The sequence below is a fragment of the Falco peregrinus genome, chromosome 5 (assembly GCF_023634155.1).
Source record: "Falco peregrinus isolate bFalPer1 chromosome 5, bFalPer1.pri, whole genome shotgun sequence".
Taxonomy (NCBI): Eukaryota; Metazoa; Chordata; class Aves; order Falconiformes; family Falconidae; genus Falco; species Falco peregrinus.
This window is the reverse complement of record NC_073725.1, coordinates 104,953,362-104,974,246: the sequence shown is the minus strand read 5'-3', so window position 1 is coordinate 104,974,246 and position 20,885 is coordinate 104,953,362. Positions and strand designations below refer to the sequence as shown.

At 37.8% G+C, this 20,885-nt stretch overlaps 1 protein-coding gene across 1 annotated transcript in view; it reads left to right on the top strand.

The window, feature by feature from the left end:
• Positions 1 to 20,605, top strand: part of APPL1 (adaptor protein, phosphotyrosine interacting with PH domain and leucine zipper 1) — a 32,440-nt gene extending 11,835 nt beyond the window's left edge. The window contains exons 8-22 of the mRNA XM_005230020.4: positions 74 to 220; positions 1,744 to 1,826; positions 1,925 to 2,083; positions 3,394 to 3,582; positions 4,073 to 4,115; positions 5,958 to 6,014; positions 7,787 to 7,878; positions 8,459 to 8,641; positions 10,952 to 11,001; positions 11,389 to 11,563; positions 11,669 to 11,705; positions 13,119 to 13,265; positions 13,520 to 13,570; positions 13,922 to 14,011; positions 15,036 to 20,605. Coding sequence (XP_005230077.1) covers positions 74 to 220; positions 1,744 to 1,826; positions 1,925 to 2,083; positions 3,394 to 3,582; positions 4,073 to 4,115; positions 5,958 to 6,014; positions 7,787 to 7,878; positions 8,459 to 8,641; positions 10,952 to 11,001; positions 11,389 to 11,563; positions 11,669 to 11,705; positions 13,119 to 13,265; positions 13,520 to 13,570; positions 13,922 to 14,011; positions 15,036 to 15,185 — 1,653 coding nt within the window. The 3' untranslated portion in view covers positions 15,186 to 20,605. The remainder of the gene's footprint in view (positions 1 to 73; positions 221 to 1,743; positions 1,827 to 1,924; positions 2,084 to 3,393; positions 3,583 to 4,072; positions 4,116 to 5,957; positions 6,015 to 7,786; positions 7,879 to 8,458; positions 8,642 to 10,951; positions 11,002 to 11,388; positions 11,564 to 11,668; positions 11,706 to 13,118; positions 13,266 to 13,519; positions 13,571 to 13,921; positions 14,012 to 15,035) is intronic.
• The last annotated feature ends 280 nt before the right edge of the window (positions 20,606 to 20,885 follow it).

Sequence of the window (20,885 nt, the reverse complement as noted above, 5' to 3'; positions counted from 1 at the left end):
CCCAGAAAGCACATGACGAATACCAACTCTTAAACATTCTTTGTCCCCTCTCCCCCTGTCTGTGTCTCTTTAGATCAAGGCTGAAGTTACAGAAGATGTATATACTTCAAGAAAAAAACAGCATCAGACTATGATGCACTATTTCTGTGCATTAAATAGTCTTCAGTACAAAAAGAAGATTGCTATGCTAGAACCCTTGTTGGGATACATGCAAGCTCAGGTAATTTCAGATTCTGAAAGCTGTAGGTCTGAAAGAAGATGTAGAAGTACTTCATGAAGGTTGACATACTGAAAACCATTGCAAGACCTCTTTTGCAGTCCAAGGAAGCAAATGGAGAAAAAGACACACCCTGATATTCGTCCTCATGGTTGTCATAGCTACTGCTGTGAACATTGTCATTAGCTAGTGCTAATAATTTTCCACTCAGTAGATGAACCTCATCGTGATACACCCTCACTCCCATTGGAGAATCTTTTAGGGAAGTGTGGGTGACAAACACAAGGGTCTAATTCTACCCCAAAACCCAGATGGCTAAATCTAACGCACTGCTTACATTTTCATTGCTGGGTACTTTTTTTCCACTTGATCACTGATGGGAATAGCTGGTTAAAACTTTCATGCGTGCCAGCCCACATGGAAGTGTACCTTTTTAGGAAGTAATGTGGAGGCAGTTAAACTCTTCCCTGTGGCAGGTATTCCGAGGTGAGATAATGGTCAAAGTCACAACACTACTGTTTTCATTCAGGGCTGTGGAAGAACTGGAATGCTAAAAGTCATTCTGGCTTGATTTTGTTTAGTATAAATGAGTTCATGATTCGTTTATTTGAGGATGGGTGCAGTAAGCAATACAACTGTGAAAAAGTTCTTAAACTATGAAAAAGAGACTTAATTTGTATTTTCAGAAGTATATCATCAGTATGGTTTTTTTAAAAGGAAAAATGTCAAGACTTCCCAGCATCTGGCACTGCCGCAGTGTCCAGAGTGGAAATTAACTTCTGGATACTCTCTGAAAGCTTTCCGAGTCCAAGAAGAACTCTTGGTTCTTTTTAAAACTTTGCAGCTTGTATTTAAGAACTACACTCTGAATGTTTTTTGTAACAAAGTAGATAATGCAGCCTAATGTGCTGGTGCATTAGTTTTTGCATCGGGTGCAGGTTTTTGCTGAATCTGAGACTGGGAAGGGCATGGCCGTGCCCTGTGGCTTCCTGTTTTGAGATTCCATATGGCTAAACTCAATTGAGATGCTGCAGTTTTTCTGGACCAGTACGTAGTACACTGTTTTTAAGAAATGTATTGTCAGTTGACAGGATCCACAGTTAAGAGCATGGCCGCGGACAAGTACTCACAGGTTTCCCCTCTCTTATGCACCCCAAATAACCCCACCCATAACACCACAGTCAGCAGGCTGATGGGCTTGCAAAAGCGTAGAGAGTGGGGATCACAAAAAGACAAAACCTTGTTTCTCTCCCAGGGCAGTTTCTGCATTTTTCTTTGTTTCCTCGAGGTGACTTTATGCACATCCTTTCAACACGATGAAATGCCACTGCAATGTCGGTGTCAGCCTTCACTTGCAGACAGAAACATGCATTCTGCTCCTTTTATTTAGAGGCTTTGGTGGGAATGAGGGTTGACAAGATTTCTCTGAGAAACTTTTTAGCTCCTATGGTTTCATCTGTTAATTGTTAATGTAGTTTTATTAATTACTAAATTCTCCCTTTTCTCCTTTTTTTTTTTTTTGAAAGATAAGTTTTTTTAAAATGGGCTCAGAAAATCTTACAGAGCAGTTGGAAGAATTTTTGACCAATATTGGCACAAGTGTACAGAAGTAAGTTGTGTTGTTTTGAATCATTATCAAGACATTTATTGTTTATGTTTCTACTTATTAATATATTATTTTTGTTAATGACACATTATTTACCTTAGTGTTCGCAGGGAAATGGAGTGTGAAGTAGAAAACATGCAACAAACTATAGAGGACTTGGAAGTGGCTAGTGATCCACTGTATTTGCCTGATCCTGATCCTACGAAATTTCCTGTTCACAGAAATCTAACACGGAAAGCTGGCTATCTCAATGCAAGAAAGTAAGACTAACTTGTTACTTAAAAATCCCAGAATATTTTATTTTGGGAAAGGAAATCTTAAAAAGTATGCAAGTTTATTTATTTATTATTTTTTTAAGTTAGCCATTCTGAATTTACATAATTGAGTAAGTCACAGGAACTATTCTGCTTCTTTCTTTTGAATCCTTCACTTTATTAGTATTCATTTCATTGTTACACTGACATAGTATCATTCAGCTGTAAAACATAGTTATCCTGATTGTAGTCTTTAATTTGCCTGAATTTTCACATCAGAAAGAAAAAGTTAATGAGGGTGTAATTTCACTGGATTGAAATTGGAAAACAAGAAGATTGCAGCTATCAGGATTGTTCTACAAGTATCTGTTAAAGCTTTGGGATTTAGGTTACTAAGAAAATACACCAAGCCTGAGGTAGGCAAGGCAAAACATTCGCGTTTAACCAAAATACACTTTGAATGGCCTTCTCCATTTCTTGAGGTAGTCTTTTGTCCACTGGAGGGAGCTGGGAACTTTATTTATTAAAGTCTAGCAGCTGATTTTTAGGGTTACTGAAAATAGATTGCAATGCTGTTTTTTTTTCCCCTGTGATTTATTTAATAAGCTCCAGGGAATTTCTGAAAAAATGTAGATTACTTTTACCACAACAGTTACAGTAATATACTCACTGAATGAGGCATGAATTTCTGTAGTAGAGTACAATTGCAGCACTTAATATTGAACAGAATATCTGAACAAAAAGGGGGGCTAAACTGCAAGTGTTATTGATTTTTGGTTTCAGATTGTTCCTCTTCTGTTATTCTGGGGAAAAAAAAAAAAAAAAACAACAAACCACAACCCAAAAAATGCACAAAAAAACCATAAAACCAACCCCCACCCCCCACATGCTCTAAGCAGAATTTTGGAATCTTGTTGAATGTTACAAAGTACTTAGAAAATCGAAGTATCAGACATGAGTAAGTTAATTCTTAATGCAGAGTTATTCAAAACTTAGTCTTAACAATCTTAAGTGCAGAGTTCAGAGGTCTTATCAATTATATTGATAATGCATATAATTAAAGCAGTACCGTAAAAGCTGACCATCAAAAACTGAAGTACTTATGCTTTTTTATTCTAAATTGTTTCACATAATTTAAGAACTATTATTGTATGTATTCTTTGTCCAGCAGTAGGTTTAGTATGAAAAAAATGACAGATGGAAAGAGACTAATTTAGCTGTAAAGTTATCTTAAGTGCCCAGGTGGTTTGTTCCAAGTGATGTTCAGCTCAGCTGAACTCCTGATCTACTACTAAGAACTTCTTTTTATCTTTTAGTAAGACAGGGCTGGTATCTTCCAGCTGGGAGAGACAGTTTTACTTCACTCAAGGTGGAAACCTGATGAGCCAGGCGAGAGGTGACGTAGCTGGGGGACTTGTCATGGATATAGACAATTGTTCTGTAATGGCTGTGGACTGTGAAGACAGACGGTACTGCTTTCAGATAACATCTTTTGATGGCAAAAAGTAAGTATTCTTAAATTACTGTTACCTGTAAATAATACTGGAATCACTAAAAGAAAAATGGTCTCCCTTTGGCCAGATTACAGCTTGATAGATTTTGGGGGTATTTAGAAGCAAAATCTGGGACACCTTTTTAACTTTGCAATGTCTGGGCTTTTGTTTATAAGGTCTATAATGTAGCTGAGTTGTATTTCAGAATAAAATTAACATAATACATTTACAATTGTGTATTATTGCATTTTGTGAGTGCTGAAGTATTACATGGGCACAATTAGAATTTTGTTCTTTTTCTATTTTCATTTGAAATGAAAGCATAGATTTCTCCACCCCCTCCAGTTAAATGTTGACTGTACTCAGCCTGTGCACAGAATCTTCAGCCTTTCTTAATTTGTTGTGCAGCATACCAATGTGAAGGTGGAGTTTCCTGTCTGAATGTATTTGTGAGGCATTTTAAGTAAGATAAAATTGTCTTTTCCATGCTCTTTTTTTTCAGGTCTTCAATCTTACAGGCAGAAAGTAAAAAAGATTATGAAGAGGTAAGCTTATAGGAGGTTCACATGGAGTCCAGTGATTTTTGTTGCATAGAAGAAATATATTCGTAAAAGCAGTCAGAATGCTCATTTTATGTTCTCTAGGTGGTAAGTGATGAAATTTTAACTGATTCTGTCCATAATGATGGGTTTCAGGAAGTCTGAAAAAATGACTGTGTTAAAATCCTAGAGAAAAAAAAATGCAGTTGTGATTGCTACCAAGTCCTTTCCAGTATTATGGAAGAAAGAAAGGGAAAAAGGAGGTGGGGGAGTGGGAAACACCTACAGCAAAATAGCTAGCAGTAATGGAATTGTGACAAATGTTGCTTCTCCTTCCTGTTCGTGCTTTCCTAACCTTCTTTCTTCCTACCTGCTTGTCAGGTATGGAAAATAAAGGAAGACTTGGGTTAGGACACAGATAGTGATACAAGCAGTTGAGAAATGAGGAAGAACTGTTTTGGTGGGAAACGTGTTTATACTTCGTGAAAAAGATGAATCGAGTAATGTGAAATAATTTGCTTTTGGACTGCTCTCAAAGCTGCTTGTGGTCACTGTTTCCAAGTAGCTTCTAAGTCTGGTGATGCAGATTTCCTTGCCTGCACAGTGGGTGTGTGCTAGCTCAGAAATATCGATATTCAAATACTGGGGCAGCAAACTTGCAGCATGTATTGATGGGGAAAGGAAATGGGGAAACCCCCTCACCCAACCGGCAGGGATATCTTTTCCCTGCTTTTTCTTTTCTTAGCTGTTAGAATTTGTTTTATTTGGACAGCTTTCTACAGCTTTCTAAAGGTTTGCACGGATTGGCCAAACTGATAGTTTCATTAGATTCGTAGTCTGAATAGAGTTAGATCTGTTCAGAAACAAAGGAACAGATGTAGTAAGTGATATGAAGTCTTTGTTAATTAAAAAGGTATGCCTGTTTGCATTATTACTCAGTGTAGACTTTTCAATAGGGGTGTGATGGGAAAGAAAATGTTACAGAAGCACTGTTGATTTAAAATATGTTTGGGTAAGTAGCTGGATAATACAGAAAATACAGTACTTTCAGCCTGCATTCAGATTCCTCTGTTATCTTCAGTGTTCCATTGATATGAAATGACCTTTTATGCTATTGCTAAGGTTTTTAGCTGGGCTGTGTCAGGTTGCCCTGGGTTCACCAGCTCTGTTGAAGTTGTATAACAGCCTAACCCTGAAACTTTTTGTCCTCAGATGCCTCAGCAGAGGAAAGGAACTTGTAGTAAGCTTTCACAGCTCAAATTTGTGATTTTCTGGGCTGCAGCTGCTCTGCTGTCTTTTAGATAGCTCAGGTGACAACCCTAACAATGAGCTGAGGTTCAGTGAAGCAGCACTGGTAGTATGCATGTAATCCAGTTAGTTTTCTCCTTCAGAGAACAGTTGAAAATCAAGGAGCAGGAGCAGATGCCTTTCCATAGCACGGGGAGAAAATAGATTCTAGCTTACAGATGCAAGAAATGGGAAAGTTGCATCAAAGGCAGATGGAATCCTTATTTTGTCTGGAGGAAACAATGTCAGCTGCAGTCACAGAGTAATGGAGTACAGAGAATCCTGATGTTTTTTAATTCCTTAAGAGTCACGGTTTATGCTTATTTTAGTTTTGATCTGTAGTGTGACTAAAATAATTTTATTTTAAAGTAAAATCTGGTACTGTAAGGTGCACTATGCAGATAGTGAATTCAATGACAAGCTGGATGTTATGACAAGCCACCTGAAGTTACAAAGAAAGTAGAAAAAGTGCTGAAACTGCCAACTCAGGTATTCAATCAAGTTTGTTAAAAAAATATGAAAAATTACCTTTTTTTTTTTCTTCTTTTCTCTCTTTTTCAGTGGATATGCACCATAAACAACATATCTAAACAGATATATCTAAGTGAAAACCCTGAGGTAACTTTACTAAAATTTATAGTACCAGCAATATGTTAAGATGTAGATATGCACAAAATGAAAAAGCAATCAACTGGATCTAATTGGATAGCATATAATTAAGCTGAGTACTTCCTACATGCCTAATGATAAGGTTTTCATGGTATAAAAGCATACAGCCATTGTCTCCTTCATCTTAATGCTTATATAGAAAGCATTAAAAATATGTGACTTTGTACCAAATACAAACTTTCTGATGCGGTCACGATTCCATATTTGTGTTTTGTATGTGATACTTTGTTACAGATTAATACGACAGATATATGGATGGGCACATTTAATTTCTACTAGAGGGAACTGAAAATCTTATGAATATGAATCTTACAAGTGTAGCAGTTCTGTAGGAAAAACACTTGCACTTCACGGAGGGAGTTATTTGCCTTTTGAAGAGTGGGGAATTGTTTATTTGTTTCATGTAGAGAATTTGGGTAAATAAATGTCAATTGTATGGTTTACATTTGTATTTAGTAAATTCATCTTGATACAAACTTAGGTAGTGATTTTTACTTGCTAAATTAGGGGAACTGGCCCAAACAAAATCAAGTGGTTTATAACAGAGCATTTATCTGCAGTGTTGAAAGTGGAATTGTGTGCTGTGATGTCCCTGCTGAGGTCTGAAACAGGTTACTGGAAAGGAAACTTTCCAGTGATCACATACCAGAGATGAGAACTGTAGATACAGCAGGCAGCTTGTTGAATAATACGGGAATCCATCATTCCGCTACATAACACCAGGCTCTGGCCAAACGATCGGGAAGATCAAGGTGAAACAGAAAGTGTCATGCCAGTTTTTGCTTCAGGAACTAAATATAACTTTGTAGATAATACAAGTACCTGGCTGACTGTCTCAAGTTAACTATGTAGATGAGAAACAAAATAGTTGTAGTGCAGAACTCAGTTACCTAAAGCACGTGTGATGAATATACAGCTGAGGTTCTGTTTAGTCCTGGCATAAACCGGTACAGCTCCCTGACATCAGTGAAGGTGTGTGCATTTACACCTCAATTATTGGTGCCTTCTCCTCACTTCCCAATGGCTTTGTAGTCATTCTCCTTTTCCAAGTCATACGCTCACACAAAATGTTGCTTCTTCATTGTTTTGTCTTCTGCGCTTTCCCTCTCCGAAAATCCTCTTACCTCAAGGACTTCTGCTGTTGGCTTTACCTTATGAAGGGAAACCATCAACATTAAATACTGATACTTCAGAATTAATGATTTCAATGAAAGATCAAAATTAAATACGTCAACTGTAAATGGCCTGTTATTTGCTGAAATACCATTGTTACATAGTCCTTACTTGATAGTTGCTTATGTCTTGGTGTTTCAGAAACATTTAAGTGTTACCAAATTTAAAGTGAAGAATTTTGAAGCTTCAAGATTTTTAGGTAGTAGTTTGGGACAGCATTTCTCAAAAGAGATTTTTCTTTTTCCTTCATGGCTACATTTGCTTATTTTGTCAGGCTTGTCATTGGGATTTTTCTCTATTGCTGGCCTTTATTAACATTAGCAGTATTATAAAGCAAGTGCATTCATTTAAATTTAGAAATTGAACAGCAGGAAATGTGTTGCAAGTTAGAAGAAAATAGTACAGCTATATTAGTGAAAATTTAGGAATGTAAGATTCTCACAGTTGAGTTTATAACTTCTGCCAGTTGCATATAAATAAAACTAAAATCTTAAAGCTTATTTTGAGGAAGATATTTTCAGTTATTTTTTCCCATCTGTCTATTGCAGGAAATTGCTGCACGTGTGAATCAGTCAGCTCTGGAGGCTGTTACTCCATCTCCTTCCTTTCAGCAGAGGCATGAGAGCATGCGTCCAGCTGTGTAAGTTAATGAACAGTAGGTCATCTGAAGAGCGCAACTACAAAGAGAATCCTGGATAAAGTTCCAGGGAGGAAAAAAAACCCCACAAACCCAATAAAACTTTCTATGTTCAGAATGAAATCTTTGATAGGCTAGAGGAAAACTTGAACTTGTCTTCCGAGCGTTGTTTAGCATCCATTGTTACAGGTAATCCAGATTTCCAGCTGAGTAGACAGTTTTGTTGGTTGCATCATATGTCTGGTTTGTTGTATGAATTAATAATGGGATTTTTCTTAATGTGCCCAACTCCTGGAAGCAGCAGATTGTTTTAACATCAGTATATAATCACATACAAAATGTAATACAGTCTGATGCCTGATGCATTAATAATTGTAAGTAATAACTTCAACTTACATAAATTCGTCTAGGAACATAGACTCCATTTTTGTTTACTATAACCTGATCACCTTGGGGTTTTTTAGTTTTTGTTTTGTTTGACATCCAAGTTTTGGAATATTGTATTGGTCTCCCGTATGGTTTAACTATCAACAAACCTGAAACTGTTGATATCTTCATTTTTATTTTTTTTTTTTTGTTTTAGACAATCTCGTCCTCCTGCAGCTCGTACTAGCAGCACAGGATCACTGGGATCTGAATCAGCAGCTTTATCAGCACTTTCCTTGGATTCACTTGTTGCCCCTGACACTCCTATACAATTTGACATAATATCTCCAGTTAGTGAAGATCTGCCTGGTCAAGCAAAATCTTCAGGGCAGTCGGGCAGGTAGGAAATGTAGAGAGAAGGAAAAAAATTCCTACAGTTATATTAATTTGAGAACAATGTTAGGCTGCAGCTCCAAAGCACACATTGCCTTTGCCCTGACATGTCACAAAATTTGCAGCGGCCTGCAAAGCAAATGATTTTTCAACCTGTTCAATAGTTGTAAAAAAAAAAAAACAAAAAAAAAAAAAGAGGAAAAAAAAAAAAAAGAGGCTTAATTACAGGCCCTAGATTCAAGGTGTAGTTTTCTATTTAGCAGCAGCTTTTCTTGCTTTAACAGCTAATGCTTTTATTTATTGATTTATTTTAATCTTTTGGTTTCACAAAGTATTTTCCTTTCCTATTGCTTGCTCACCCAGCAGCTTGGGTTATTTCCTCTTGGAAACTCAAGAGAAATTTGGTAGCCCTGCCTCCAGGTGATGATGGCATACGATGACACTCTTCTCTAACCTGAAAGGTGAGTGAAAATGATCTAGGCTTCTAGAGTAATCTCATATACAAACAAGTTAAAATTGTCTAAGAGCTCTTCCCAAAACATAAAAATATTTTCACCTACTTGTTTTTTTGTAAACTTCCCACTCAGAAATAATAATAAAGGCCTGTAAATCTGCACTGCGGTTCTGGAACTATATGTACAGAATTCAGACATTAAGAAGCATACTTGCAGATCCAGCTGCTCTTAGCAACAACAAAAAAAGCTAAAAAGCTGAAAACTAATTCACATGACTGTAGTCACAATAACATGTTGTATCCCCCTGCCCTTTCGAAAAATATTTGAATTTTCAGTTGCACCTCACAGATACGTAACAGTTAAGATTATATATAATTATTATTTTTTTTCTTTTGACAGTTTTGTTTTTGTTGGTTGGTGTAGCAGGATAATCAGTTGGCTAGCTAGATCCTTAAGAATCTATTGATTTAAAATAGACTTGAACTGTATTCCACAAAGTGGAAAGGTTAATGCTTCAGCTAAATCCACGTCATCAGTTACAATTTCATTCTAGTAAATCATATTTTTCATAACAGAAATTATATAGAGTTGTGCTTAGTATTTTCAATTAACTATCACTGTCAATAAAGAGCTGCAATGTTTGTACAGATAGGCAATGCACTACCTTGGAAGTATTTATTAAAAAAACCCCACACTTTCCTTAGTTTCTGATACTGATGACATATAATTGAATTTTATTTTTGCCTTTTGAGAGACCCTGTGAGATTTTGCATCTAGGGTTCCAGTCTAACGTTAAATGACAAGAAAAGTCTGAGCAATAAAAGATGCTAATAGAAAGGATTTCCCTTTAGTGTATTTACACAGGTGAACATTTAATGGGATGCTTCTTGACTGAATCCATGTTATGTAAACATTGCAGCAACGCCGCCTTGACATCAGTCTAGAACAATTTCATTACTTTAAACCAGACGTCTCTTAAAGATTTCACTGATAAAATAAAACTGGCAGTTAATATGACATCACTGAACAAGAGAGATTGACTTTTTTTTTCTTGGTTCTGAAATTTGCTTTTAGAACACTATTGAGAGGTGACACCTTCCTTAATCCCCTACAAAACCTAATCTGAAGTTTATTGACAATAGTTTTTCGGCTACTAGTTAGGCAGAGAGAAGGGAGGTTTTTCCTCTGTAGAAGTTTTAAATACAGTTTCCCCATTTCCATACTCCTTTTTTTTTTTTTTTTCCAGCATTGTTTTACTGCTTTTGAAAAATGTAACTTGGAAGCCTAGAGTATTTTCACTTTTCGTTGTAATTGATAGCAATTCTGTCTTTGAGAGCCAGAAATAGCCACATTTCTCTTGACCCTCTAGGAGTAAAACCCCAGTGATGTTTTTGAAAAGCTGCATTTGAAACAAAACCAGTGACTTAAGTAAGTAATTCGGCCATGTGAGACAGTGATGAGAAGTGCAGTGCTCCTGCGGAGTACTGAAAGGACTCGCTTTTGGTTGTACTTCCTGAAGCTGTTCTCTGAAATTTCATCCCCTAAATCTATACCTCTTCCAATATTAACAAGGTTTTGACTTGGGTTTAATTCAGTTATTAAAAAAACACTACATGAGCAAAACGTTCTATGGCAGCAACAGAGGACAATAATACCTGGTGTTTTTCCCATAATTTGAACCCTTGAATATAGCAATTTATGTCTAACTCCTGATTAAACTGTCCTTATGATTATCATAAATTATCTCTCTAGATTACGAGTCTGTGAAATCATTACATGTGATGCAGCGTGAGACTACTACATTATTCATTTGTGGGTTTTGTAATCTGACTCCTGGTTTAATGTTTTCATTTTTTTAATAGACGCACAAATCCTTTTGGTGAATCTGGAGGCTCAAAATCTGAAACAGAAGGTAAAACAAAAATTTTATTTCAATACAAAATAAAAAATTGAAAAATAATTTTCAAATCCTATTTTCATCGATAGCTTCTCCCTTCTAATTTAACACCAGATGTAGAATGCTTAGTTGCGTTAGCAGTGTAATAGACGAGTTAAGTGAGACTGCTACCTGGAAGTCTGCTCTGAAATTAACCCATTGCATCTTTTGTATTTGTTAAACCAAATGAGAAGATGTGTGTGTGACTTGCTGTTTAGTAATTGTACCTCTAATTCATAAAGTCTGAGCAATCTCTTTCCAAGTTATTAGAAGTTTGGAGTTTTCCTGGCTGCAATCCATCTTGGTTTTGAATGGAAAACCCAAAATGGAGTTCACTTTTTTCAATACTTTCCTTTGTCTTAGATTCAATACTTCATCAGTTATTTATTGTAAGATTTCTTGGCTCTATGGAGGTGAAGTCTGATGAAAGTCCAGATGTTGTTTATGAAACAATGCGTCAGATATTAGCAGCGCGTGCCATCCATAATGTTTTCAGGATGACAGAATCACATTTATTAGTCACTTGTGACTGCCTAAAGTAAGTTTGCTTCCTGACTTTTACTGATGTTTATTTACAGAATGATTTTTTTTTTCACTTTGGTAAAATTTACTTTCTGATTTGTTTTTAAAAACAAATTTTTAGGTTAATTGATCCACAGACACAAGTTACAAGACTACGAGTAAGTAAATTTACATTTTAAGATAAATAACCAGCAATGTAATTCTTCTGCTTGAAAAGTATTAATAATAATGTTAGCAAAAATCACTGACAGCATGAGATTTCCAGACAAATTTCCACTAAAATTAGGAGACTAAGGCGTACCTTTTAAAATCAGACAGAAAAACACTAGCAAATCAGGGTTAAGAGGAGTGATTTCGGGAGGTCAAATGTGCTTGTTAAAATACAATGTTATGTTTTCCTAAGATTTTCAAAATGTGTTTGATTATAAACATGTACATTCTTAGTAGAGAGGTAACATTAAGGTTGATGTCAGATTAGTTCTGAAGTCCAAAAGGGTTTGCTTGGTGTTTGGATGTTTTTTCGTGTTTTGTTTTGGGTTTTTGTGTTTTTATGTGTAATTGAGGGTGTTGCATCGTTTCTGGTTTGGGGATTTTTTTTATAATTCTCTATAAAAAATGCGCTTGAAAGAAGTAAGTGGAATTCTTCTTAGGATATCAAATAAGGCCAGCTTAGTTCCTCAGTAATAGCAAAACTCTTCCCACCTTCCCTTCTTTTTCTTTATGGAGAATTTATGGGCTGTCACTTGATTTCTTTGGGGGGGTCTTTTAAAAGCATTCAGTTTTTTGGAGACACTGAACTACTTTCATTTCCATAAAAAGAAATCCGAAGCAAGCAGTGCTTTTTTTCGTTCTTTACCTTTGTGGCATTAAGTTCAAAACTGTCCCAAAGCTGTAAGCTTTTACAGGTGAGAGATGTCACCTGAGTGCACGCCCAGTATTCTAAATGTGTACATTTAAGTTTAGGAAAAACTTACCAGTTTTTAGCAGCTGTAGTAAGGACTTTCAGAACTTAAAAACACCCTTTGGTAAGTCTTAAAAAGATACATTTATTTCTAAGTGCACCCTCTTTTAGGAATAAGAATGCAAAATAGTTTTATTGTATCAAAATAATGAGGATATGTGGGTTTGGTTTTTTTTTTCTCCTTTTATATAATTCAGGAGCATTGAACTAACTGCTCTAAAGGTTTTGGAGAAGTACTGCCTTTACCTGGCACCAAATTCTGAAATCTTAGTTGCAGGTGTAATTTGTATGAATGCTGTCTCTTTAAGGAAAATAAAAAAGAAAAGCAGTGTGTTCACATTTAGGAAGATGACTGAATTGCATTGCAAATGTGGTGCCCTTTTCTTACATGGGGTGTGTCTTTAGTAGTTCCCTTATCTTTTGAATAATTTAATCCCTTGCCTTCTAGTCCACTGTTTGTCTTTTGTGATTACGTATTTGGTCAAGTTGTAACTTCTGGTGTGGTTGTGCATTTATGGTCCTGAAGTAATTAACGTGCAGTATATAGAAACCTCCTACAGAAAATATTTGGAACTACTTTTAATATCTCTGTATTTGATCCTTTTGGCAGTTTCCTTTGCCCAATGTAGTCTTGTATGCTACGCACCAGGAGAATAAGCGCCTTTTTGGATTTGTGCTTAGAACTTCAGGAGGGAGAGTTGAGAGCCGTCAGACTTCCATCTGCTATATATTTGAATCAAATAATGAAGGGGAAAAGGTATTGGTGATGGTTATACTTGTGTCAGTTTTGAACCTGCTGTGGATTCTAAGATGATAGATTGACTCAAGCTGTCTGAGGGATTTCTGGGGGAGAGTATTTTGTTAGTGTACTGAAAAGCAGTTAAACCTGCCAGTCTTAAGTACCTGCAAGTACTTTAGTCGGGTATTATATATAATGTGGGAATCTGGCTTTAATTTAAAAGGCATTTTTATGAGAGTAATTTTGATTATTTCCAATTGTTTTGTGTTTAGATTTGTGACTCTGTTGGACTGGCAAAACAGATAGCTTTTCACGCAGAACTGGTAAGAATCTTTTTGGGGCGAGGTATACTTTTGAATGGAAGGGAGAGAGTATATTTAATATGTGTAATACGATATATTCTGCAAGGTGCTTGTAGATGCAGTAACTGTTGTGGCATACTTGAAGGGATTTATTTTCTGGAATTTAAACCCAAGATAAATAGACTGACCAGTGTCAGTGTGGAACCATATTGAAGATAGGATTCGGCTTGCTACCTGTAAACATACTAGTCCTTTAAAAGAAGAATAATCGAAACAGCGGTATAACAGTTTTGAGCAAACCCATATAAATGGGTAGTATATCAACCCTCTCAGGCTGTTGTTACTTACTTTATTTACATTTTTGCCCTTTAGGATCGAAAAGCATCAGAAAAGCAGAAAGAAATAGACAGAGTCAAAGAGAAACAACAAAAAGAACTGAATAAACAAAAACAAATTGAAAAGGTATATTTCATCATCATTTCTTAATATTCTTTTTTCTACTTGGTTTCTTCTGCAGTTTTTTTACTCCAGGCTCCACTATCATATTCTGTAGTACAAGTTCATAGAACATTATGGAGTTAATTATTAGAAGAATTTCCTGTGCAGATTGTGCAGATTCTGTATAGTAGTCTTTAAAAAGAGCTCTTCTGAGAAGAACCGGAAAATGTCATTATAGGAATCCTTTAGAGCACTGCTTGAAGGATACACCTATCACAGGTGCAAAATAATTTCATTTGCTGACGAGGGCTCAGTGAGGAAGGGGCTGCAGGGCGGGGGCTGTAGAATCAGAGAATTGTTCGGGTTACAAAAGACCTTTCAGATCACAGAGTCCAACCGTTAACCCAGCCCTGCCAAGCCCACCGTTACACCCTGTCCCTAAGTGCCACGTCTACACCTCTTTTAAATACCTCCAGGGATGGTGGCTCAGCCACTTCCCTGGGCAGCCTGTTCCAATGTTGATGACCCTTTTGGTGAAGAAATTATTCCTCATATCCAATCTGAACCTCCCCTGGCACAACTTGAGGCAGTTTTCTCTTGTCCTGTCGCTTATCTGGGAGCAGAGACCAACCCCCACCCCACCCCAGCCTCCTTTCAGGGAGTTGTGGAGAGTGATAAGGTCCCCCTGAGCCTCCTCCTCTCCAGGCTGAACACCCCCAGTAGGGTGCTCATACCCAGCCGCTCCTCGTACAACTCGAGACCCTTCACCAGCTCTGTTGCCCTTCTCTGGGCACGCTCCAGCACCTCGGTGTAGATGAAGATACTTCTTATTGTGGACTGCAGGTACAGATGTGTTAGCGCGTTGGCTCTTCTGATAGCGCCAGCTACTGAAATGTAAACAGTTTGGTTTTCTATTCCATCTGTATGGAAAGCTGTCCACCGATAGTATTAAAAGCTAGTTTAGAAATAATAATAATGATACCGTGTTTCAATTGTAGATGGCTTCAAAGTTAGTATTCTTTTCCTGTGCCCATCTTCCTCAAATTAGGACTTGGAGGAGCAAAGCCGGTTGATAGCTGCTTCCAGCAGATCGAACCAGGGCAGCGGAGAAGGACAGTTCGTAGTCCTTAGCAGTAGCCAGTCAGAAGACAGTGATTTAGGAGAAGAAGGAAAGAAGAAGAGAGAATCTGAAGCCTAAAGTTGCCTACTTTATTAAACTTGGACTCCTGGATATATCTGGTGAAACGGCACAAGTTCCACAAGAAGTGAAATGTAAGTGGAAGGGTCTGCTGCGTTTATATAAGAGACTTCACAATGTAGACCCTGTTATGCCTTGATGTTTCTTTCTCAATTAAGGGATTTCCATTTTCATGTCAGTATAATTTCTCTTCTGTATGCCAGATGAAACGTGGTGATGCTTCCATGTTTGTTACAAAATTATGTTTTCTCAAGGCTTCTCTGCAGTTACGGAAAAACCTGGGAAGTTTTCCCCTCTTAGCTCTGTACAATCTCTGTACAATTGCCTGCTCTTGAAGCAGAACTTAAAACTCTCTTGGACCTTGGCAGTACACGGAAATTTGTTGTTAAACTGCAGGATGGAGAACATCTTGCTGGAGACAAAAGTGGACGTCCAAATAAGACAGTACTCAGCTTTACCTGATTTGTTGCACATAACTGTTCTTAGATTTAGAAAGAAAAATCTTTATTAGCATCATTGAGATGTGCAGTAGTTCTAGACAGAAAGATCTTATTTTTTGTTTCACATTGCACTGTGTGATGCTCTTTTGATTTTTTTGGTGAATATAATGCTGAAAGAAGTTTTTCAACAGCAGAAAAAAAATACTGTCAGACCTAGATAGGAGCTGATAAGACGCAGTTGCACTTTGCTGCATGAGGAATGTATCAAGCATTCCTTATCAAATGAGAAAGAACAGTGTATATATTCTTGTAGCACAAGTGCCATGTTCTTGTTTTTTCCCCAGTACATGTAATAAAAAAGCTGTAAGCCTTCGAGTTCACTTTTTATAAAACATGATTAGAGTTGCAGGAACGTCTTGAATTTCATAATTTGAAAAATCTTCTGACTATGTAAATGCCTTGCCACCAGTACACATTTACTGAAAACGAGTTGAGGCTCTCCAAGTCTTTTTATGGAAACTGATTTTGCAAACAGAATTTACTAGTTCTTAAGTAAGAGACTATACTAATCCTACATACTAGAGTCAATCCCATAATGCGTTTTTCAAAGCAGTGTCTGTTTATAGCTTGTAATCTGAACTGTGTTCCATACCCTGTGTAATATTTATTTTGTATAGTACTAAGAGTGCATTCACCTTTTGATCCAGAAGAGAAAACTTGTTTGAAGAGAAATATTTATTTTTGCACTAATTACTATAAATACTAAAATCCAGTGGAACAGAAGATATCTCTCTAATAGTGGCATGAAAATAACAGGAAATATAGAAAGAGAAGAATATACTTATACTCCAAGTTATAATATAACAGTTACGAGTGTTTTACAGTTCGTTGCAGGGCATTTCTGGTGTTCAGGAATGGAAGCAATTTTGTATCTCCCCATCAGCTGGTGACAGCCCAGCCCTTCGCAGCCGGAGTTGCTCAGTGCTGGTAGAGTGAGGGAGGAATCTCAGGACCTCTCTGCCGGGTGGCTGTAGGTACGCCGAGCAGCAGTATCCTTAGCTCCCCTCGCACCGGAGCGGCCCCGTGCTGGCCTGAGGAAGCGGTCTCCTCCTGCCCTCCATGCTGGAGAGGCACATTTTTGTGCAGAAGTTGGCTGGATCTGGCCCCGTCGCAGTGGGAACGGGGAGCAGCGCCTGCCCTTGCAGCGCTGGGCAGGACCAAGAGCCTGCCGCGCTGGGGCGGCTGCTGCAGGAGCTGGAGCAGCTCTGCGGGCGGGTGGGACTGGCACCCCGAGCAGCCGCAGAAGGGGTCACGGTACCCCGGCCTTCCCAGGGAGGGGCAGCCTGAGCAGCAGAGAGGCTCCGGGTTCTCTTTCCGAGTCAGTTAGCAACTCCTGCTCCAGTACGTTTTTCATCCCAGAGTAGCCAGTCACTTGCAAAAATACCTGCTTTTGCTGTTGCCCGTATTTGGCTAGCAGACTGTCATGTGGACCACACAAATTTAAGGCTTTTTTCTAAAAAAAGTGACATTTTTATTTCATCTATAGTCATCTTTTCTCAGCTCTCAAGAGATGGTTTTTATTCTTGCCAACAAAAATGTACAGAGAGGCAGCAAATCAAATTTTTTCCCTTTTTGTGCCTAAATCTAGGCTTACAGATAGTTGCGTGGCAACCAGTTTGTCTCTGCAAATTGTTCCAGTTCATTTTTCTTTCTCTCTGTTTTTTTGTTCGTTTTTACTCAGTGATATTTCTGTTTTCTATCAAAATAATGTGACAGCATAGCTCAAGGTTACTGTGTCTTACCGTATCTTCCTCAAGTATGTGCTGAAAATGAAGTAGATCTGAAACAGCACAGGAAGAGTATGAAATCAGTGACTTCCAGTTTCTAGAATCTCATCGGCCAGTTTGTCAGCATGGGAGTGATTGCGGTCAGCACCTCAGCTGTGCCAACCCCAGCTCTGTGTGGAAGACGGTGACTAGATTAGCTGTCTCATCAAAAAATTACACATTTCTGATGTGTAGCCTGTTTTACATTAGCCTTATTGAAGATGTGTCAGAAAATTGAATTACTCAATATTTTTTTTTCTCTTGAAACCTTGAAAGCTACTGTTTTAGACCTGCATCTGCAAAGAAGAGGAAGAAAGCGGGAGAAACAAGTAGGCAGATGAATTTACTGTCATGGGTTTTTTTTCAGATTTAGCACTACGTGACTGTAATTACTCCATTTGCTTTTCAGGCTCTCTTATCTATGCCATTAAATCTAGTTTTCTATAACAGACAGCACAGGAGTGAAGTGCATTTCATTTGTATTGGGTGATTGTCATCTTAACCACTAAAAAAAAGAGGAAATGATTGCAGAGAGCAGTTAAAGAAAATAGGTTGCTATGTATAAATGAAACTGTGCGTGTGTGTGCTGATTTGGAGGAGTTTCACCGGCATAAAATAACAGAAAGATATAAAAGCATCTGGGAGGGTGATGGAAGCTGCGAGACCAAATGGCAGGTCAGAAGAGATGAGGAGGTTAAATAGGAACGTGCAATGAATTAGCGGGAGGGTGAGGATCACTGGGTTTTGCTTAAGAGGAGGAGCAGCTGGCTCTGTAATTAAATTACCTCAAGGGAAAGAACAGCTGCTGAGGTTTATCTGTGCCCTGCTCCCCCCAATAAAAATGGGGACCTTTTTCCCTGTGAGCTTTAGAACTACTTCATTGGAAAGCTCTGTTGATTACAGAAAAAACCCAGAGTGCTTAGTATTCTCCATGAGAGTACAACTTCTCATGTGAACACCTCGCGTTCTCCTGGGAACTACTGCAGTAGGATTTCACCACCAGAGCGTTTTATTATTGTAAGTAAATTACTGGATGGTTTCCTTTCCTGTAATATATTTCTCCCATTTAGTATTTCCTGTTGCCTTTTACTTACAGACTGATCTTTCAAGCACTTCTAGCTGAAGCTGTACTTTGCTTCATGTGCATCTGTTATTACTTCAGACACTCCTGAAAATATTCTTTCAAGTACGTGATTTTAAAGAGATTTGCATAGGTGCTGAATCAGCAGTGTTGCGTAGGACTAACTTTTTATGTTGCTAATTGCAGCTTCATAGTTACTGCCACATATTTTCCCTTAGGTAAGGGGAGGTTAAGTTTATTACACTATGTAGATTTATAGAGTGCAGACCAAGCGAGTCTTGCTGTCAGTCGTTTCAAGCTACATACATTATTTATGTATGTAATGGCATGAATATAAAAATATATGAAGTGTGCTTATAGGTATGCATTTTATTGCATTATAGATAATGCCTAGCACTCCTCCATGGCCACTGATAGATTTCTCCAAGTTTAAATCAGAGAGCAATTTGAGAGTCATATACAACTTAGCCATGTATAACTGGTTACAAGCAAGTAGTGTAAACTAAATTTGATAGTCTATTACTTCCTTGATCTATTTAGGTTTGAAATTGTATCAAGACAATTTACTATCTAACAATAAAGTAATATTTAAGAGTTAAGGAACATTCCTCCTCTACAGTGCTGTCCGATTTCATCTTTATATGGATGTAAACCCTGAGCTGAAAATCCTGAAACAGCTGAAGCTATTTATGAAGATACAGTTTATGTACATTGATATAAAGAAGCAAATTTGACTGTGCATGTGCTTAAGGTAAATTCTGATGAAGTAGTTGCCAGAGTTTAGGAGAAGCCAATGGACAAAACTGTGTTATGATATAGTGTCTTGTTGTTTTGGAAATAATTCACATAGAGAAAGAAAACCAGCCTCTGCTTAGTGAATTCAGCAGAGATACTGTCTAGTCTTAACAGCGAGAGCTGATATTTTATATTCTTTCTTGGCGCTATTTTACAAACTTTCTTGCAAGTCAGTTAGTCTCCAAGGCTTTTCTTTTTAACAAAGCAGCAAGTTGATTATTTTTTTCTTTCCCTACTGCCACAGTGGTATCTAAGTTGTCATGACGAGTAAGTCAGTGTGTCATTGTGAATGCACTTGTATTCCTAACAGAGTCTATGTTGCAAGCCAAGAATTTTGTACAGTCTTTCAGGTCATTGTTATAATAGCAGAGCGGTCAGATTCCTACAATGATGCTCTGGATTGGTCCTGTTCTAGTGAAGTGGAAGTGATTTTTGCAATGTTTGCTACTGACTTGCACATCTCCCTGAATAGCCCTATTAAAAACTTCTAATGGCGTACTTAGGTCAACTCTGATTGTTGTGTCTTGGAAAACTGATAGTAAACATAGGCCAGGGCTTCAGTCAGCATTTTGTAGACTAAATAAAAGCTTAAATACAGGAACTTTCTGGGTGGGATTTATATTGATGCAAAAACCTCCTGAGTTTTTCATAATACTGACTTCCAGGAAGTACCATTATTGGCAACAGGATGCGTTCCCTTCTGTTAAACAAAAACAACGGTTATATCCCTCTGTTGTCAAAGCGGATCTCGGTTCTCTTCATTCTAGTTGTCAAAGCGGATCTCGGTTCTCTTCATTCTAATCATATTAGCCGGACAGCCACCCTCGGAGAATGTTACTGTACCTGGGAATGGCGGTAACTTCTGCAACAATCAGAAACTGAACATTAGAAGGAGAAAATAATCCTTCCTGTTGCCGCTGGCTGCTGAGTGCACAGGTCGTGGTGACAGGACAGCGTGTAGCACCCTGCAGCGCTGTGGTTACGATCACTGTCAGAGTTCGTATGTACAGAGGCTCTACCAGCACAACCACTAACACGGGTGTTGATGCATATCTGCACAGGCTTCGTTAGTTTATTCTAGGAGATAAATACCATGAAAAAAGCAATGGGTCATAATTACATTATGGTTAAATCTGTATTTTATAAGGTTTGTAGGTTTTTCTGGGGAAAAGCAGACTTTTGAACTATGTAACTTCTGTGATAAAGATGCATGTATAACTAGAAAAAAAATAATCTATGCTAACTTGATAATGAAGGAATAAATACTACTTATGCCAAGCGTGTTGATGAACTTCTTTTTTTTTTTCTTCCTAAAAATACGGACTGACATCTGCAGTATTTTTAGAAAGAACGGGCATGCTCTCAGTCTGTGGCTGCTACGTAACGCTTCCCAGGAAAATGGTGACTGCTGACAGATAGCGCTCCAAAAGCCTACGCTCCAGCTAATGAAGAGAAACTCCCAAAATTGCAAGCATGCCTTGGGACAGCACTGTACAAGGAAAACCTAGTTTTAGAGAGAGTAATCGCAATGGACTATGGATGAGACATAGCAGTACCT